This window comes from Mesoplodon bidens, assembly GCF_964165515.1.
Source record: "Mesoplodon bidens genome assembly, chromosome: 2".
In the NCBI taxonomy this organism is placed as follows: Eukaryota; Metazoa; Chordata; class Mammalia; order Artiodactyla; family Ziphiidae; genus Mesoplodon; species Mesoplodon bidens.
Window position 1 is genome coordinate 57828244 of NC_138177.1, and position 15548 is coordinate 57843791.

Consider the following 15548-nt stretch of genomic DNA (forward strand, 5'->3'; position numbering starts at 1 on the left):
TTTTGAAAAAAATACGTAGTTAGATTAACTGACAGAATAATTGATTATATGAAAAAAACTAGCTTAGTGTGATAAAGTGTGGGAGTGGGCTGAGAGTACTAAGTTGGGGAATGACAACATAACACAACATCTAATACATATTGATTTCAGAATAAAATAGAGGTGGATATAGAATAGAATAAAAATGTAATAAGCCAAAAAAGCATAAAAATAATCTGAGTTGTTTTACATAGGAAAGGAATGGAGTACTAAGGAGAGAAACTAAGTTAAGAATTCCATTGCTGATTTGGTCTCTGATGGTATGATAAAGACACTCCAGAGTGCTCCTACTTTCCCATCTCAGAATTGGGTTATTTACCCTACAATACTGGCCTTGTCATTTGGTTCCATTGGGTGCCATTTTCAAACATCAATGACCCCTAAGGTTTTGCACATCTTTGAAATTCTTAATGTCCCAGTGCTTCTTTACTATTTTGTCAAAAGGTCAAACCTGCTATTTAGGAATGCTCTATTTTGAGAAAGACCCATAGTATATATAAATAAAGATCTGGGGACTTAAAGGGACAAAAATTCATTCCCAAATGAAGGTGAGACATCTCACATGTCAACTCAAGGAAGAGGCCAAATTAATTTTTGTTTAAATTCAAAGTATTATTACATTAAAATAAAGAACTTAATGTAGCTACTGAGCACTTTTTCTTTGGACATGAGGATGAAGGATGAGGACATGATAAAGTTTCATGAGCCCCACAGAATTAACGTTACCAAACAGTGGAAAGAAACTATTGAAATCAGCAGAGGGTAGATGCTTAACCAAGCCAATTTTCAGGCCCATCACCAACCTTACCAGTAACTCTAAATTCAAATGTGCTTTGTTAACTGACCTGTTTTCACTTGGACTCCACCTCTTCTTTGTTTTATTTATTTTTTTTTTTTGCGGTACGCGGGCCTCTCACTATTGTGTCCTCTCCCGTTGCGGAGCACAGGTTCCGGACGCGCAGGCTCAGCGGCCATGGCTCACGGGCCCAGCCGCTCCGCGGCATGTGGGATCTTCCCAGACCGGGGCACGAACCCGTGTCCCCTGCATCGGCAGGTGGACTCTCAACCACTGCGCCACCAGGGAAGCCCTCCACCTCTTCTTAATGTTAACCTTTTGGCTCTATACCTGGGCCCTTTTTCCTTGTGACTCCCTGTTATTTTGCTCTTAGCCCATCTTTAACATATTTGACTTGGTTTTCAGACTATCTTTGGTAGATCCTTCAATCTTCCCTCTTTTGCCATAGCCCCAGTCTCTTGAAACTCAATTCTTGTTACTGGGCATACATTTCAACCCAAGGAGTAGCACATATGCTGTGAATTAATTATTAACAGGACTGAACTAAATGGATTGGACTGTTTCTTTTTCTTTCCTTTTGGCATTTATTCAACGTTTATTGAACACCTACTATATGCTGGATATAATGCTAAGCATTAGGGATATAGACATAAACAAAAATAGGTATGCTTCCTCTTTCATTGGAACTCACAACCTAAAGGTTACACAAGAATCACACAAATAAACATGATTAAAACTGTGATAAGTATCATGAAAGAAAAGAATGACAAAAGCATAGTGTCTAGAACAAAAGGAGACTTAATTTCCACTGAAGAAACAGAAAAGCCCTGCATGAACTACTACTACTTGCTTTTGAGACTGATTAAATAACATAACCCTCTGAACTCTGAAATAATGGCTGAGGTGGCTATTTAAAAATTAGGCAAGTGGGGCTTCCCTGGTGGCGCAGTGGTTGAGAGTCCACCTGCCAATGCAGGGGATGCGGGTTCGTGCTCCGGTCCGGGAAGATCCCACATGCCTCAGAGCGGCTGGGCCCGTGAGCCATGGCCGCTGGGCCTGTGCGTCCAGAGCCTGTGCTCCGCAACGGGAGAGGCCACAGCAGTGAGAGGCCCGCGTACCACAAAAAAACAAACAAACAAAAAAAATTAGGCAAGTGAAAGATCACTAATAATGAAACAATCGTACTTTCCAATGTCTGCTATTTTTTCAGTTGTCTCCCGCTAATTTTTGATAAAGAAAATAAAAAAGATTCTAAGGTGCGAACTTTCCATTCTTGTTTACATTGTTTTAATTACTTAAAGTTCTTTGATAAGAATCTCTAGTTCATGTAAAAAAATGCTTTTAAGACAAGATAGCTGACAGTTCTAACAGAAAGTTTTTTGGTTAAGATTTAAAATAATTTAAAAGATTTCTAGAAAATTTCTAGAAAATTTTCTAGAAAAAAACCCACAATTTATGGTGTCATAGAAGTAAAATGATCCTTAAATTATCTTCTAGTTCTACATTTCTATGATTATTTCAATATGCATGCATTTCATATCGTCTTCATGAAGTTCTATATAAGACCCAAGTCATTGGGCAGTGTTGTTTCAAGTAGTCTACCAGCAGCCTGGCCACTGGCTCTGAGGTTACTGGGAAGTTTCCTTTTTAGTATTACATGTAAGTAAACATCATGAATTCTCCCTTTCATGATTCAGCGACCAGTGATAGCTGGACCCAGATAGCTTCATTTTCTGGGGACCAGTGATAGCTTTTAACTTTGATTCTTGGCTAGAGTGAAAATAGCCACGAATAATGCAATTTTTTGTTCAGGGCTTAATTTATGGGTAAATATTGATCCTATTTTGGCTGACAAGTTATGAGGATCATTTGCAATGTAAAAGGATTTGCATTTTTTAGAAAAATGAAATGTATTAGAAATCTTGGCACAGGGTGGGTAAGGCTAGAGAGAAAGATAAATAAAATTTTCTCAGTGTCTTAATATTTGCAGATGGGGGAAAATCAAATTAACTAATTGGGATCCAGTTTGAATTTTAATAGCAAAGATAATTACTAAACCAAGATGCTTTGACTTGATTAACACATCTTTTTTTCCCCAGGGTGCCTGGATCAGCACTTTCCATATGTAGTATCATCCAAATGAATACTGAATACGTTATTCATTAAAGGAAACAGATTTGACTTTCTACTTAAATCTGTTCATATGTGATTTTACTTTACATTTCAGAAGAGATCTAAGAAAATTCTCTCCTACTTTTTTTTTTTTTTTTTGGTCAAGGGGAGGGGACTTTAAAATAAGAATTAAAGAGTGCAGGAAGCTTTTATGCCTTTCTATGTGGAGTGGAATTTCTGGGATTTTTCTAACTGATGATGAGGGAGGGAATACTTCTCTTTCCTTTGGATTCTCAGCTCAACTGGAGAATGATTGTGACCATGTCTGATGCCATGTGGAGGAAGCCAGTGCAGATGGAGGGCAGAGAAAGGAGACTAGAGAAGAATGAGAGAGAGCTCTGCCTGTGTCTGAGTCCCTGTGTCCAGTAATATCCAGGGCTAACTCTGCCCTGGTCTAATCCCAAGGTTTTAGACTATTCCACTCCTTTATCTATTTTGAGCAGAGTTTCTCTTGCCTGCAAGTTTATTGTACTTCTTACTTAAAACACTTTTGTGCTGCTCTAAGATATGAATAATTTAGCCCATTTTATAACACATTAAAATTTAAATTTCCACATTTTGCATATGGAAGTAAAGAAATACCAATATTTTCATGTACAAACAGCTATAAACACTGCAAACTAATGCTTCCCAAATTTTCAAAAAGAATGATGCAATGTGTTGCACTGGTAAGATATCATCACTGAGTATAGTGCTAAAGGGAGAGTGTAAACAATTACTTTATTAATCTTTAAGTTCTATCTCATCAATCCATATACTTTTTCTTCTGAATCAGAGCATAGCTGCTCACTTGGTGTCTGTTGGAGGAAACTTGACACAAAGTAATGTACTCTGAACTCTTCAAAATTCAGAAAGTGGAGAGAAGTGGCTTAATGTACTTTGGGAGAGCTGATAGATTTTTGAATTTGGTTCCACAAAGCTCGCCCCGGTACACTCAGGCCATGCTGTGAGCAGAGGATGAGAGGAACTGAGTAGGGCTGATCATAAGAGAGAGGGGTCAATAGGCTTGTTTTGGTCTGGCTTTGCCTCTTTTTCTCAGAGATATGCTAGGGGCAAAAGCTTTTGAGCACCTCATCTGAATGGATTTTATGGCACTTTTCCTGTGGCTTCTTTATCCTAACATCAAGGTAAACTGTCTTACAAGAAAGAAAAGGTACTTGGACCGTATTGGGGCCTTTGAACATAATGGTATGTTTCTAGGGATGGAAGAAGAAGACATTAAGAAATAAAACTACAAAAAAAATGTTTAGTACCTGCTGCTGGGACACATATCCTGGAAACTGCTGCTTAAGTAAAAAGCTATGGAAGAGAAGGTCTTGAAATTGTGGGATGCTTTGATCTAGTGGCACTGACCTTCGGAGTGATTGCTATAGGCCAGACATCCTTACGTGCATCAACCATTTTTTATGGAATAAATAAAAATGTCTTCTACATGTATATGTTACTTAAAAAAATGTAGATACTTCTTCTATGTGTTTTCAAGCAGTTATATTAAATGTCATTGAATTCAGAATAGCACTTTGTTTTTGTTATATACTTCCTCACATAAGAGATCCTGAACCTATAACTGCAACTCTATAGTTGTGTCACTATAAATTAAATTCTGATGTTAAAACATGGTCCTCATACGATATCTATAATTAAACATCTTTATGATGATGTCTTTTTTTCTTTATATTTTTCTTTAACAAGGCCCTTCTCTCATGAGTACCACTTTTTCTCAGATAATCTCTACCTACTTTTGCTCATTTCCTGGGCTCTGAAAGAGATACATTTTTCTGTTAATGGCTCTTCTCTCAGCATCCTTTTCCTTTCACAGCCACCCCCCCCCCACTTTGGGACCTTGGTACACTTGAGAATCAGGATGGAGGCTATTTCCTGGGGACAGAGGAACTGACAGAAGTACAGGGCTTGAACTTCCAGATTTTCTTCCAGTCAAGCAACAAGGAAGAGCAGGGAAGATACTAGAAGTTACTCATGAAATGGAATAAAAATTTTTTGTTTGTGTTTGACATCCTCTAAACAGTCCAACACATTACCAAGATCAGCACAACAAACGTCAATTTTACCTTTCGTGTTTTGTGTGGATTTCTCATTCTGGATGACTTCTTAATGTCCACTTCAGTGGTATTTACACATCCAGGCTAGAAATGGAAAACAGAAAGACAAAGGAATCTTTGGGTGTAAAGTTTTTGATCAGTGCACTCACTCTCCAGAACCTGAGCAAATGCTGTGATGACACAAGTCCCTGGCCGCCCTTTTCAAATGGCCACAGCCACTTCTCTCAGCAGTAGCCAGTGATGAAATGCTTTGCACTCTTTTACTCCTCAAGTTTAAAAGCCTTCAGATACCATTCTAGAATAACTCCCAGAGAAACAGGAAAAAGAAATACAAGAGATTTGCATGTGAAAGTGGGTGTTAGTATTATTAGTAGCTGCTAACCTAACAGATTTAAAGCAAGGGTGTCCAGAGACTAAATGGGGTGATACCCCCAGCTGATACCTGCATTCAACTTCACTGAGAGTGTACCCTCTCTGATGACGAAGACACTGACGGTTGCTTGCTTCTCCTAAGTTAGAAATCCAATGGCATTCAGTTGAACCAGCTCATATCCCAGAGTAATTTTTCTACAGTGATTCATGAAATCCAGTGACTTGGAATATTTGTTTTCTATAGACAGAATGTGCAATGGAGTTAATGGTTAAAATGAGGAAGATGAAGAAAGCAACTGGGAATCAATATACCATGCTTCTCAGGAATTCCTGACTTTCTTTTTTGTTTCCCACAGGTAGGTGAACCCCTTTAAAACAGGGTGGATTGGAGGAAAAGGGTGGACAGCCTGCTCCTTGTTTTTTTGACAATCACAGAAGTGTCACTTTGCCAGATTTATCATTCTGTTGCAAAGAAACAAAGAGCTGTAAAGCTTCTTTTTTATTTGGAGAAGAAGAGAGGAAGAGGGAGGGAGGAAGAAAAGAGAAAGAGAGAGAAAAAGGAAGAGGGAGGAGGAGAAAGGAAGAGGAATAGAAAGAGAGAGGAGGTAGGGGAGAGAAAGTATGAATCAAGAAACAGAAGTAAGGAGACTTAAAAATACTTGGGATCTTAAATATAGAAAGGTCCTCAGATATCACTTATCCTTTAGAAGTGATTGGAAGTTAGCAGTTACATGATTGTGTTTCCTTTACTTTCAAGTTTAGATACTGGATGTAGGGATCTCCGGTACTAGTAAAATTTATTACATTGCACATCTCTGCTCAATTTCTCTATTTTTTCCCCCACAGATTGAAAGATCATTAAAACATCAGTTATCCTTGAAAGTGACTCCAGAGAAATATGAACGTGGAAAAAATCCTTTTGAAGAGTTGGGATGGGGTGGAGGGAAAGGCAAAAGGCAGCACTGATGTGATTAGGGAAATAAGTTCTCCACAAGCACTGGTAAGCAATAGGGATTAGCTCTTTGTATAATAAGGACATAGGACATTTTCCTTAAAGAACTCTCCCCTGATAGTACAACTATTGTGACAAAACTCCACCATAATGTGTAAGGGATAAAGAAGTAAATGAAGAAATCATTTTTTTCTTTGTAGGTTATATGTGAAATATATAGACTATAATACACTGCCCTATAAACATTAAATAAACTATAAATTTGGTTTGCATATCTATTTAAAACTAGAAATAGCTGGTTTAGCACCGTGGTCTGCTTGGAAGTGTAGGAGGAAGGAAGAGCACCCTCCTGGGTGAGACTTATTACTAACCGACACTGAGAAATTCACTTAAACTTTATCAGGATGAGGCTGATCAATATATGATATTCTGATTTAATTTTCTGTGTCTGGTCTAGGCATAAGTATGTTTTAGCCTCCCCACCAACTGCTCCCCACCCGGTGATTTTAATATGCAGTCAGGAGTCATAACCATTGATCTAGAAGTAACAAAGATAATGTTTTAAAACATGAACAATGTGTGTTCATTTCCTATTCAATTTCCATTTCCTTGCAGCCTTCCACCCCTAAGCTCATTAGGGAAGTGTGGGCAGTGAAATTCTTTAAGATCTCATCGATATATCAAGAGCCAAGCATGGCAAGATAGATCATAGAGATTTTCTTCTATACATTAAGGAGTGGGATAAATGAGGATATGATATACAGGAGAAGGAAGGCATGTCCCTCTGTGACCAGGGGAAAAAGAGAAATAAAGGGAAGAGGCAGCACTCAACAGGTGTCCTCGTTTTCCTCCTCTAGAGAAGAAACCCCAGGGGGAAAGAAAAGAGTGATAGAAATCGTCAGACAATTATGAGGGAGCCTGTAATGTGTGGGTGGTATAGCTAGTCCCATTTATATACCTAGAAGAATCACCACATGTCATCACAGCCAACATGAATCTTTACAATTGGAGTTGGCAAGAGAGATGAGCCTGAAATAGTGTTTCCTGAGGCTTGCATACAGCAGGCAAGAGACCCAGAGTTTGTTGCATGCCTCAGTACTAAAGGAGGCAGATGTTCTGACAAGATTAACAGATGGATGGGAGCCTAAGGTTGAGACCAAGGCCGAGGTGTGCAGGGGTTTTACACTGGGAGCAAATGTCTGGAACACAAACTCCAGCAGTGAGTGCCCAGAAATGAGATGGTACCCCCATGATAGCAGTCCTAGGAATAGACTCCACTGACCTGGCTAAAGCAGATATCAGAAAGAAGCCAGAAGATCATATAAAAATAAAACATTTGTACCCCAAACTGCTATCAAAAATAACCTTGCATAGCAGCAGGGAGAGGTGGAAAAAAAATTAAAAGTGTGATCACTTATCCAAAAGTTTCCTAGCAGATGATTTAAATGATTGTATCATGCAGAGCACACACGTTGAAAACTATCTTTCAAATGGGTTTCTGAGAAAAATTGGCCAATTATAAAAAATACAGAAAATATATTTTCTTTATGCACATGAGGAGTCTGAACTAATAGAACTTGAAAACTCCTTCTGTTATAAGCTAGAATTCTAAATCAATCATACTATATACCAAGTCATAACAAATGGGTATTGACAAATGGCCCCAGAAATTGTGTCAACTACTGAAGGCACGAAAAAGAAAGATATTTTTCCCTTGCATAAGAATGTATCTGACTGCAGTCTCAAAAAGAATTAGAATTTTCATTTTCAGAGTTAAAAGAGTACGGCCTTTCAAATTTAGTCAATGATACCAAGCGTAAGGTGGATGGCTGGTAGGGGGTGGCCGCGTGGCACAGGGAGATCAGCTCGGTGCTTTGTGACCACCTGGAGGGGTGGGATGGGGAGGGTGGGAGGGAGGGAGATGCAGGAGGGAAGAGATATGGGAACATGTGTATATGTATAACTGATTCACTTTGTTATGGAGCAGAGGCTAACACACTGTTGTGGAGCAGTTATACTCCAGTGGAGATGTAAAAAAAAAAAATTTAGTTAATGAGCCATTAGCAGACATCTAAAATTCTATTTGAACCAATTCTTAACACCATTAATCAGCAAATTAATAAGAAGGCATTGATCCTAAAAGTAAACCTTATTAGAAGACTGAACCCTGAGGTAATGTCCCATAACTCTGCTCCCATTCCAGGCTAATGAAATATGCCAGTTCAGGGCTTCCCTGGTGGCGCAGTGGTTGAGAGTCCGCCTGCCGATGCAGGGGACACAGGTTCGTGCCCCGGTCTGGGAAGATCCCACATGCTGTGGAGCGTCTGGGCCCGTGGGCCATGGTCGCTGAGCCTGCGTGTCCGGAGCCTGTGCTCCGCAACGGGAGAGGCCACAACAGTGAGAGACCCGTGTAGCACAAAAAAAAAAAAAAAAAAGGAAAGAAAGAAAAAGAAATATGCCAGTTCAAAATTTTTTGCTACTGGCAAAATGGTTAAAATAATAAACTGGACCTGAGATGCATGCCTCAGTGACCTTCCAGCTTCCTTTCATTTCTAAAGAGCCTCTTAGGACAGCTAATGCTTAGACAGATCTCTGGTACCTAAGTTAAATAGGGGATCCTTGAATATTAAAAAAACTTAGGTGCCCACAGTCGTCTAGTGTATTTCTGAATAATTAAGGTCATGACCTAGTGTTGATACTTGCAAAATAACTGCTTTCAGAAATCAGGCACTGTGGCGAATGAAATACAGCAATACATTTTTGGGGGAAATTTTAAAATAATTTTAAGAAAATTTATTTCTGTATCTAATTGTCAGATCTCGTGATAAATGGTAAGATATAAAAATGAAGGTATGTGGCTTCCCTGGTGGTTCAGTGGTTGGGAGTCCACCTGCCGATGCAGGGGACACGGGTTTGTGCCCTGGTCCAGGAGGATCCCACATGCCGTGGAGCGGCTGGGCCCGTGAGCCATGGCCGCTGAGCCTGCGCGTCCGGAGCCTGTGCTCTGCAACAGGAGAGGCCACAACAGTGAGAGGCCCGCGTACCGCAAAAAATAAATAAATGAATAAATAAATAAATAAATAAAAATGAAGGTATGACCATACCTCAATATTCTGTTAATATAATAAGAATGCCAGACAGATGTATCATTGCAATGTAGGAGCATAAGGACTGGACAGAAGTTGGCAGAGGGCATTACACAACAACAGAACATTTCAGACGTCTATTCTTATGTATATTCTGTTTGTCCTCACCAATATGGCAGATAAATATTTTTTAAAATTTTGCTTTTAAGCAATTTTAATCCCAATAAGACCTTGTTGGCCTTGGTATTTTAAAAAGGCAGTTATCTTTTTGAAGCATACATAATATATACCACTAGCTGCCAGCAGATCCACTTGAAATGTTATGCATAAATTGTTTTTCTGAACTACAAAACATATCTTCCCAATAAGATATAAATAACGTTACCATTATTGAGTAGGCACTCAGTAAAAATGTTCAAATATGTACTATTTTACATATATAATATTAAGTACACAGTATTGTTGGATTTAAGGAATAATAAAGTTGTATTTACATTGGCCTAGAAAAGAAGCATACATTATTTCTAGTAATTCAAGGATGAATTTATTTTAAACAGAACTAAGCTGTGTTGTAACATTACTATAATACTATTTATTAAAAGTAGAATTTAATGTCTTGGAATCCAATCCTGAAGGGGCAAAATGATCATAATATTGAGAAATATTACTGCCATAGCATTCATTTAAGTGTCTTAATGAGTTGCAAAACAGAAGCTGGGATTCTTGCTTTCATTATTGATATTTTATTTAAAGGCATCTAAAAATCGTTTATTTTCTCTCGACATAATGCATTTTTATTAGTTGTAGTGGAAGGCACACTTGTTTTCAGGATAACTTAGGATATCTTAAGGATCCTTGGTGAAGACCAGCACTATTAATAGTAATGGAGAACAACTGTCTTTAAATTCAATCAACTGTAGCTGATGTGTAACTGGGCAAAACAGCGTCCTAAGTGGAGATTTAAGAATGAGGTGGCATATAGAGCTGACAGTAAGGGATACACATATTCCTGGAAATTTAAAAATCAGACATGACTCTGGGAAAATTAAAATTTTGAATATATTTAATTATTGGTTCATATACAATTAAATTATTGAAAATGATTTGTCCTTCTGTAACACTGTACCAGTTTTAAAAATTCAATTTGCAATGTATTGTACCTCAATTAAAATTATCCCTTACTCTCATACAATATAATTCTAGATTTTTGAAGTGTTCAACCTCAGGATATTTTTTAAAGAGCTAATTCAAGCTTTTTTTTTTCTGTTTTGGGCACTTGCCAATTGATTTAGCCTCTGATTCTTTCAGCCTTGCTGACCCACCCATTTACTAAATGCTAAACACAAACTGAAAGAAGTTGTTTGTGGCAATTACCCTGGAATTCCTTCCATTCATGTTCCTCTATAATATTTACTCATTTGATTCCTACTCAATCTTATTTGTTGGCTATAGATTCTTAATTAAGTAATCCTAATTCAACGTATTTTATGAATGAATTCCACATGTCAAGAGGCATGAGGGAGTCTGCTGTAGCAGAGGGGAGGGAAATGTACCATGACACTTTGGAGTCGTGGAAAGTGGTTAAGTTAGGTAGAAATTATAGACCATGATAAAATCTTTGGTTCAGTTCTAAACACAAGTGGAAGTCATTGGAGGGTCTTAAACATGAAAGTGCCTTGGTATGCTTTAGATTTTTAAAAGCTCACTCAAGCTTTATGTCTTTCAAAAAAATGGACCTAAATGTAAAATGCTAAACTATAAAACTCCTAGAAGATAACATAGAAGAAAATCTAGGTTATGTTTGGTTTGGTGATGACTTTATAAATATAACAGCAAAGGCACAATCCATGAAAGAAATAATAGATCAATTGAACTTCAATAAAATTAAAAATTTCTGGGGGTGCAGTTAAGATGGCAGAGTAGGAGTATGTGGAGTTTGCATCTCCTCACAACTAGGGCACATACCAGGTACTGGTTGGGGACCTTGGACACCTAAGGGGACAAGAGGAACCCCCAAGTGACCAGGTAGGACATGAGGGAGAGCAAGGGGGAAGGAGAAGTGGAGGTGGAATGGGACTGGTACCCTGAGGGGTGGCTGGGGAAGGGGAGGCGTTCCCACACTCAGAGCGGCCCACTCACCATGAGGGAATCAACAGGGATGGAGAGAAAACCTTGGGGGATCAGAGGATTGGAAGGGAATGTGGCCAGTGTTTCCCCTGCCCAATTGTGCCCCATGGAGCCTGCTTGGGTACTGGGCCTGATCCTCCACACTCTGAGGCCCCCCTGGCCGAGCGAGCCTAAAATCTACCACCCAACACCCCCAGGGCATTTTTGGGGTCCTGAGCCTAGGCCTGCCGCCCCCCAGACTAAGCCCCTCCCTGCCCCATCCCCACCCCCAGGGTACTTTCCAACTGTGAGTGTCCTGAGCCTAGGCCTCTCCCCTGCCTAAGCCCCACCCCCCACAGCCAAGGCCTTTTCTGGCTTCTTTTTTTCTATTGTGGCTCTGTTTTACCTTGTTGTTGTTTCATTTATATTTTTTTTTCTAATATATTTTTTACTTTATTAATTTTATTTTTTTATTCTTTGTTACTGTTATACTCCCTTTTTTTTTGGCTGTGCCACGTGGCTTGTGGGATCATGGTTCACAAGCTGGGGGTCGAGCCGGAGCTCCTGTGGTGGGAGCAACAAGTCCAAACCACTGGACTAACAAAGAACCTCAGACCCCAGGGAATATTGATCAAAGTGAGGTCACTTGGAAATCATCATCTCAGCACCAAGACCAGTCTCTACCCAACTGCCAGTAAACTCCAGTGCTGGAAGCCTCAGGCCAAACAACCAATAAGACAGGAACACAGCCCCGCCCATCAAAGAAAATGAAATGACAAAAACATATGTTACAGGTGAAAGAGCAAGGTAAAAACCCAAAAGACCAAATAAATGAAGAGGAAATAGACAAGCTACCTGAAAAAGAATTCAGAGTAATGATAGTAAAGATGATCCAAAATCTCGGAAATAGAATGAAGGCACAGATCGAGAAAATATAAGAAATGTTGACAAAGATCTAGAAGAACTAAATAACAAACAAACAGAGATGAACAACACAATAACTGAGATGAAAAGTACACTAGAAGGAATCAATATTAGAATAACTGAGGCAGAAAAACGAATAAGTGAGCCAGAAGATACATTGGTGAAATAACTGCTGAGGAACAGAATAAAGAAAAAAGAAGGAAAAGAATTGAGGACAGTCTCAGAGACATGTGGGACAACATTAAACATCAACATTCAAATTATAGGGGTCCCAGAAGAAGAAGAGAAAGAGAAAGGGCATGAAAAAATATTTGAAGAGGTCATAGTTGAAAAATTCCCTAACTTGGGAAAGGAAATAGCCACCCAAGTCCAAGAAGTGCAGAGAGTCCCATACAGGACAAACCCAAGGAGAACCACACCAAGACACATAGTAATCAAACTAACAAAAATTAAATTCAAAGAAAAAAATATTAAAAGCAGCAAGGGAAAAGCAACAAATAACAAACAAGGGAAATCCCCATAAGGTTATCAGCCGATCTTTCAGCAGAAACTCTGCAGGCCAGAAGGGAGTGGCAGGGTATATTTAAAGTGTTGAAAGGGAAAAACCTACAACAAAAATTACTCTGTCCAGCATGGATCTCATTCATATACAACAGAAAGATCAAAAGCTTCACAGAGAAACAAAAGCTAAGAGAATTCAGCACCAAGAAACCAACTTTACAACAAATGCTAAAGGAACTTCTCTAGGCAGGAAACACTAGAGAAGGAAAAGACCTACAATAACAAACCCCAAACAATTAAGAAAATGGTAATAGGAACATACATATTGATAATTACCCTGAATGTAAATGGAGTAAATGCTCCAACCAAAAGACACAGACTAGCTGAATGGATACAAAAACAAGGCCCATATATATGCTGTCTACAAGAGACCCACTTCAGACCTAGGGACACATAAGAGTGAAAGCAAAGGGATGGAAAAAGATATTTCATGAAAATGGAAATCAAAAGAAAGCTGGAGTAGCAATACTCATATCAGAGAAAGTACACTTTAAAATCAAATCTGTTACAAGAGATAAGGAAGGGCACTATGTAATCATCAAGGAATCAATCCCAGAAGAAGTTATAACAGTTGTAAATGTTTATGCACCCAAAATAGGAGCACCTCAATACATAAGGCAAATGCTAACAACCATAAAAGGGGAAATCAACAGTAACACAATAATAGTGGGGGACTTTAATACCACAATTACACCAATGGACAGATCATCTAGATGGTAAATAAATAAGGAAACACAAGCTTTAAATGACACAATAGGGACTTCCCTCGTGGCACAGTGGTTAAGAATCCACTGGTTTGAGCCCTGGTCTGGGAAAATCCCACATGCCACGGAGCAACTAAGCTTGTGCACCACAACTACTGAGCCTCTGCTCTAGGGCTCGTGAGCCACAACTACTGAGACCATGTGCCACAACTACTGAAGTATGTGTGCCTAGAGCCCGTGCTCTGCAACAAGAGAAGGCACCTAGAGCCTGTGTACCGCAACGAAGAGTAGCCCCAACTTGCCGCAACTAGAGAAAGCCCGCACGCAGCAATGCAGCCAAAAAATAAAAAAATAAATAATTAAGTTTATTAAAGCAAATAAATGATGCAATAAACCAGACAGATTTAATTGATAGTCATAGGACATATCACTAGAAGGAGGAAGAATACACTTTCTTCTCACATGCATACAGAACATTCTCCAGGACAGATCACATCTTGGGGCACAAATCAAGCCTCAGAAAATTTAAGAAATTTGAAATTATATCAAGCATTTTTTCTGACCACATGCTATGGAATTAGAAATCAATTACAGGAAAAAAATTGTAAAAAACTCAAACACATGGAGGTTAAACAGTGCACTGGTAAATAACCAAGAGATCACTGAAGAAATCAAAGAGGAAATTAAAAAATACATAGAAACAAATGATAATAAAAATATTGTGACCCAAAACCTATGGGATGCAGCAAGAGCAGGTCTAAGAGGGAAGTTAACAGCAATACAATATCACTTCAAGAAACAAGAAAAATCTCAAATAAACAATCTAACCTTACATGTAAAGCAACTAGAGAAAGAAGAAAGAAAACACAAAGTTAGTAAAACGAAAGAAACAATAAAGATCAAAGCAGAAATAAATGAGATAGAAACGAGGAAAACAATAGCAAAGACCAATAAAACTAAAAGTTGGTTCGTTGAGAAGAAAAACAAAATTGATAAACCTTTAGCCAGACTCATCAAGAAAAAAAAGGGAGAGGACTCAAATCAATAAAATTAGAAATGAAAAATGAGAAATTACAACTGACTTCACAGAAATACAAAGGATCAAAAGAGATTACTACAACAACTATATGCCAATAAAATGGACAACCTGGTAGAAATGGACAAATTCTTGGAAAGGTACAACATTCCAAGACTGAACCAGGAGAATTAGAAATATAAACAGATCAATTATAAGTAATGAACTTGAAACTGTAATTAAAAATCTTCCAACAAACAAAACTCCAGGACCAGATGGCTTCCCAGGTGAATTCTATCAAATATTTAGAGAAGAGCTAATACCTATACTTCTCAAACTCTTCCAAAAACTTGCAGAAGGAGGAATACTCCCAAATTCATTCTATGAGGCCACCATCACCCTGATATGAAAACCAAAGATATCACACACAAAAATTACAGACCAATATCCCTGATGAACATAGAAGCAAATATCCTCAACAAAATACTAGCAAACTGAATCCAACAACACATTAAAAGGACTATACAACATGTCAAGTGGGATTTTGTCCCAGGAATGCAAGGATTCTTCAATATATGCAAATCAATCAATGTGATACATCATATTAACAAACTAAAGAATAAAAACCATATGATCATCTAAATAGATGCAGAAAAAGCTTTTGACAAAATTCAACACCAATTTATGAGAATAACTCTCCAGAAAGTGGGCATAGAGGGAACCTACCTCAACATCATAAAGTCTGTAAAGGACAAACCCAC

At 38.5% G+C, this 15548-nt stretch overlaps 1 protein-coding gene across 2 annotated transcripts in view; it reads right to left on the reverse strand.

The window, feature by feature from the left end:
• Positions 1-15548, reverse strand: part of RGS7 (regulator of G protein signaling 7) — a gene marked incomplete at its 5' end in the record, with an annotated part of 639686 nt that overhangs the window by 34043 nt on the left and 590095 nt on the right. For both annotated transcript variants that reach the window (XM_081256455.1, XM_081256456.1), the window contains one exon: positions 5077-5151. In XM_081256455.1, coding sequence (XP_081112581.1) covers positions 5077-5151 — 75 coding nt within the window. The remainder of the gene's footprint in view (positions 1-5076; positions 5152-15548) is intronic.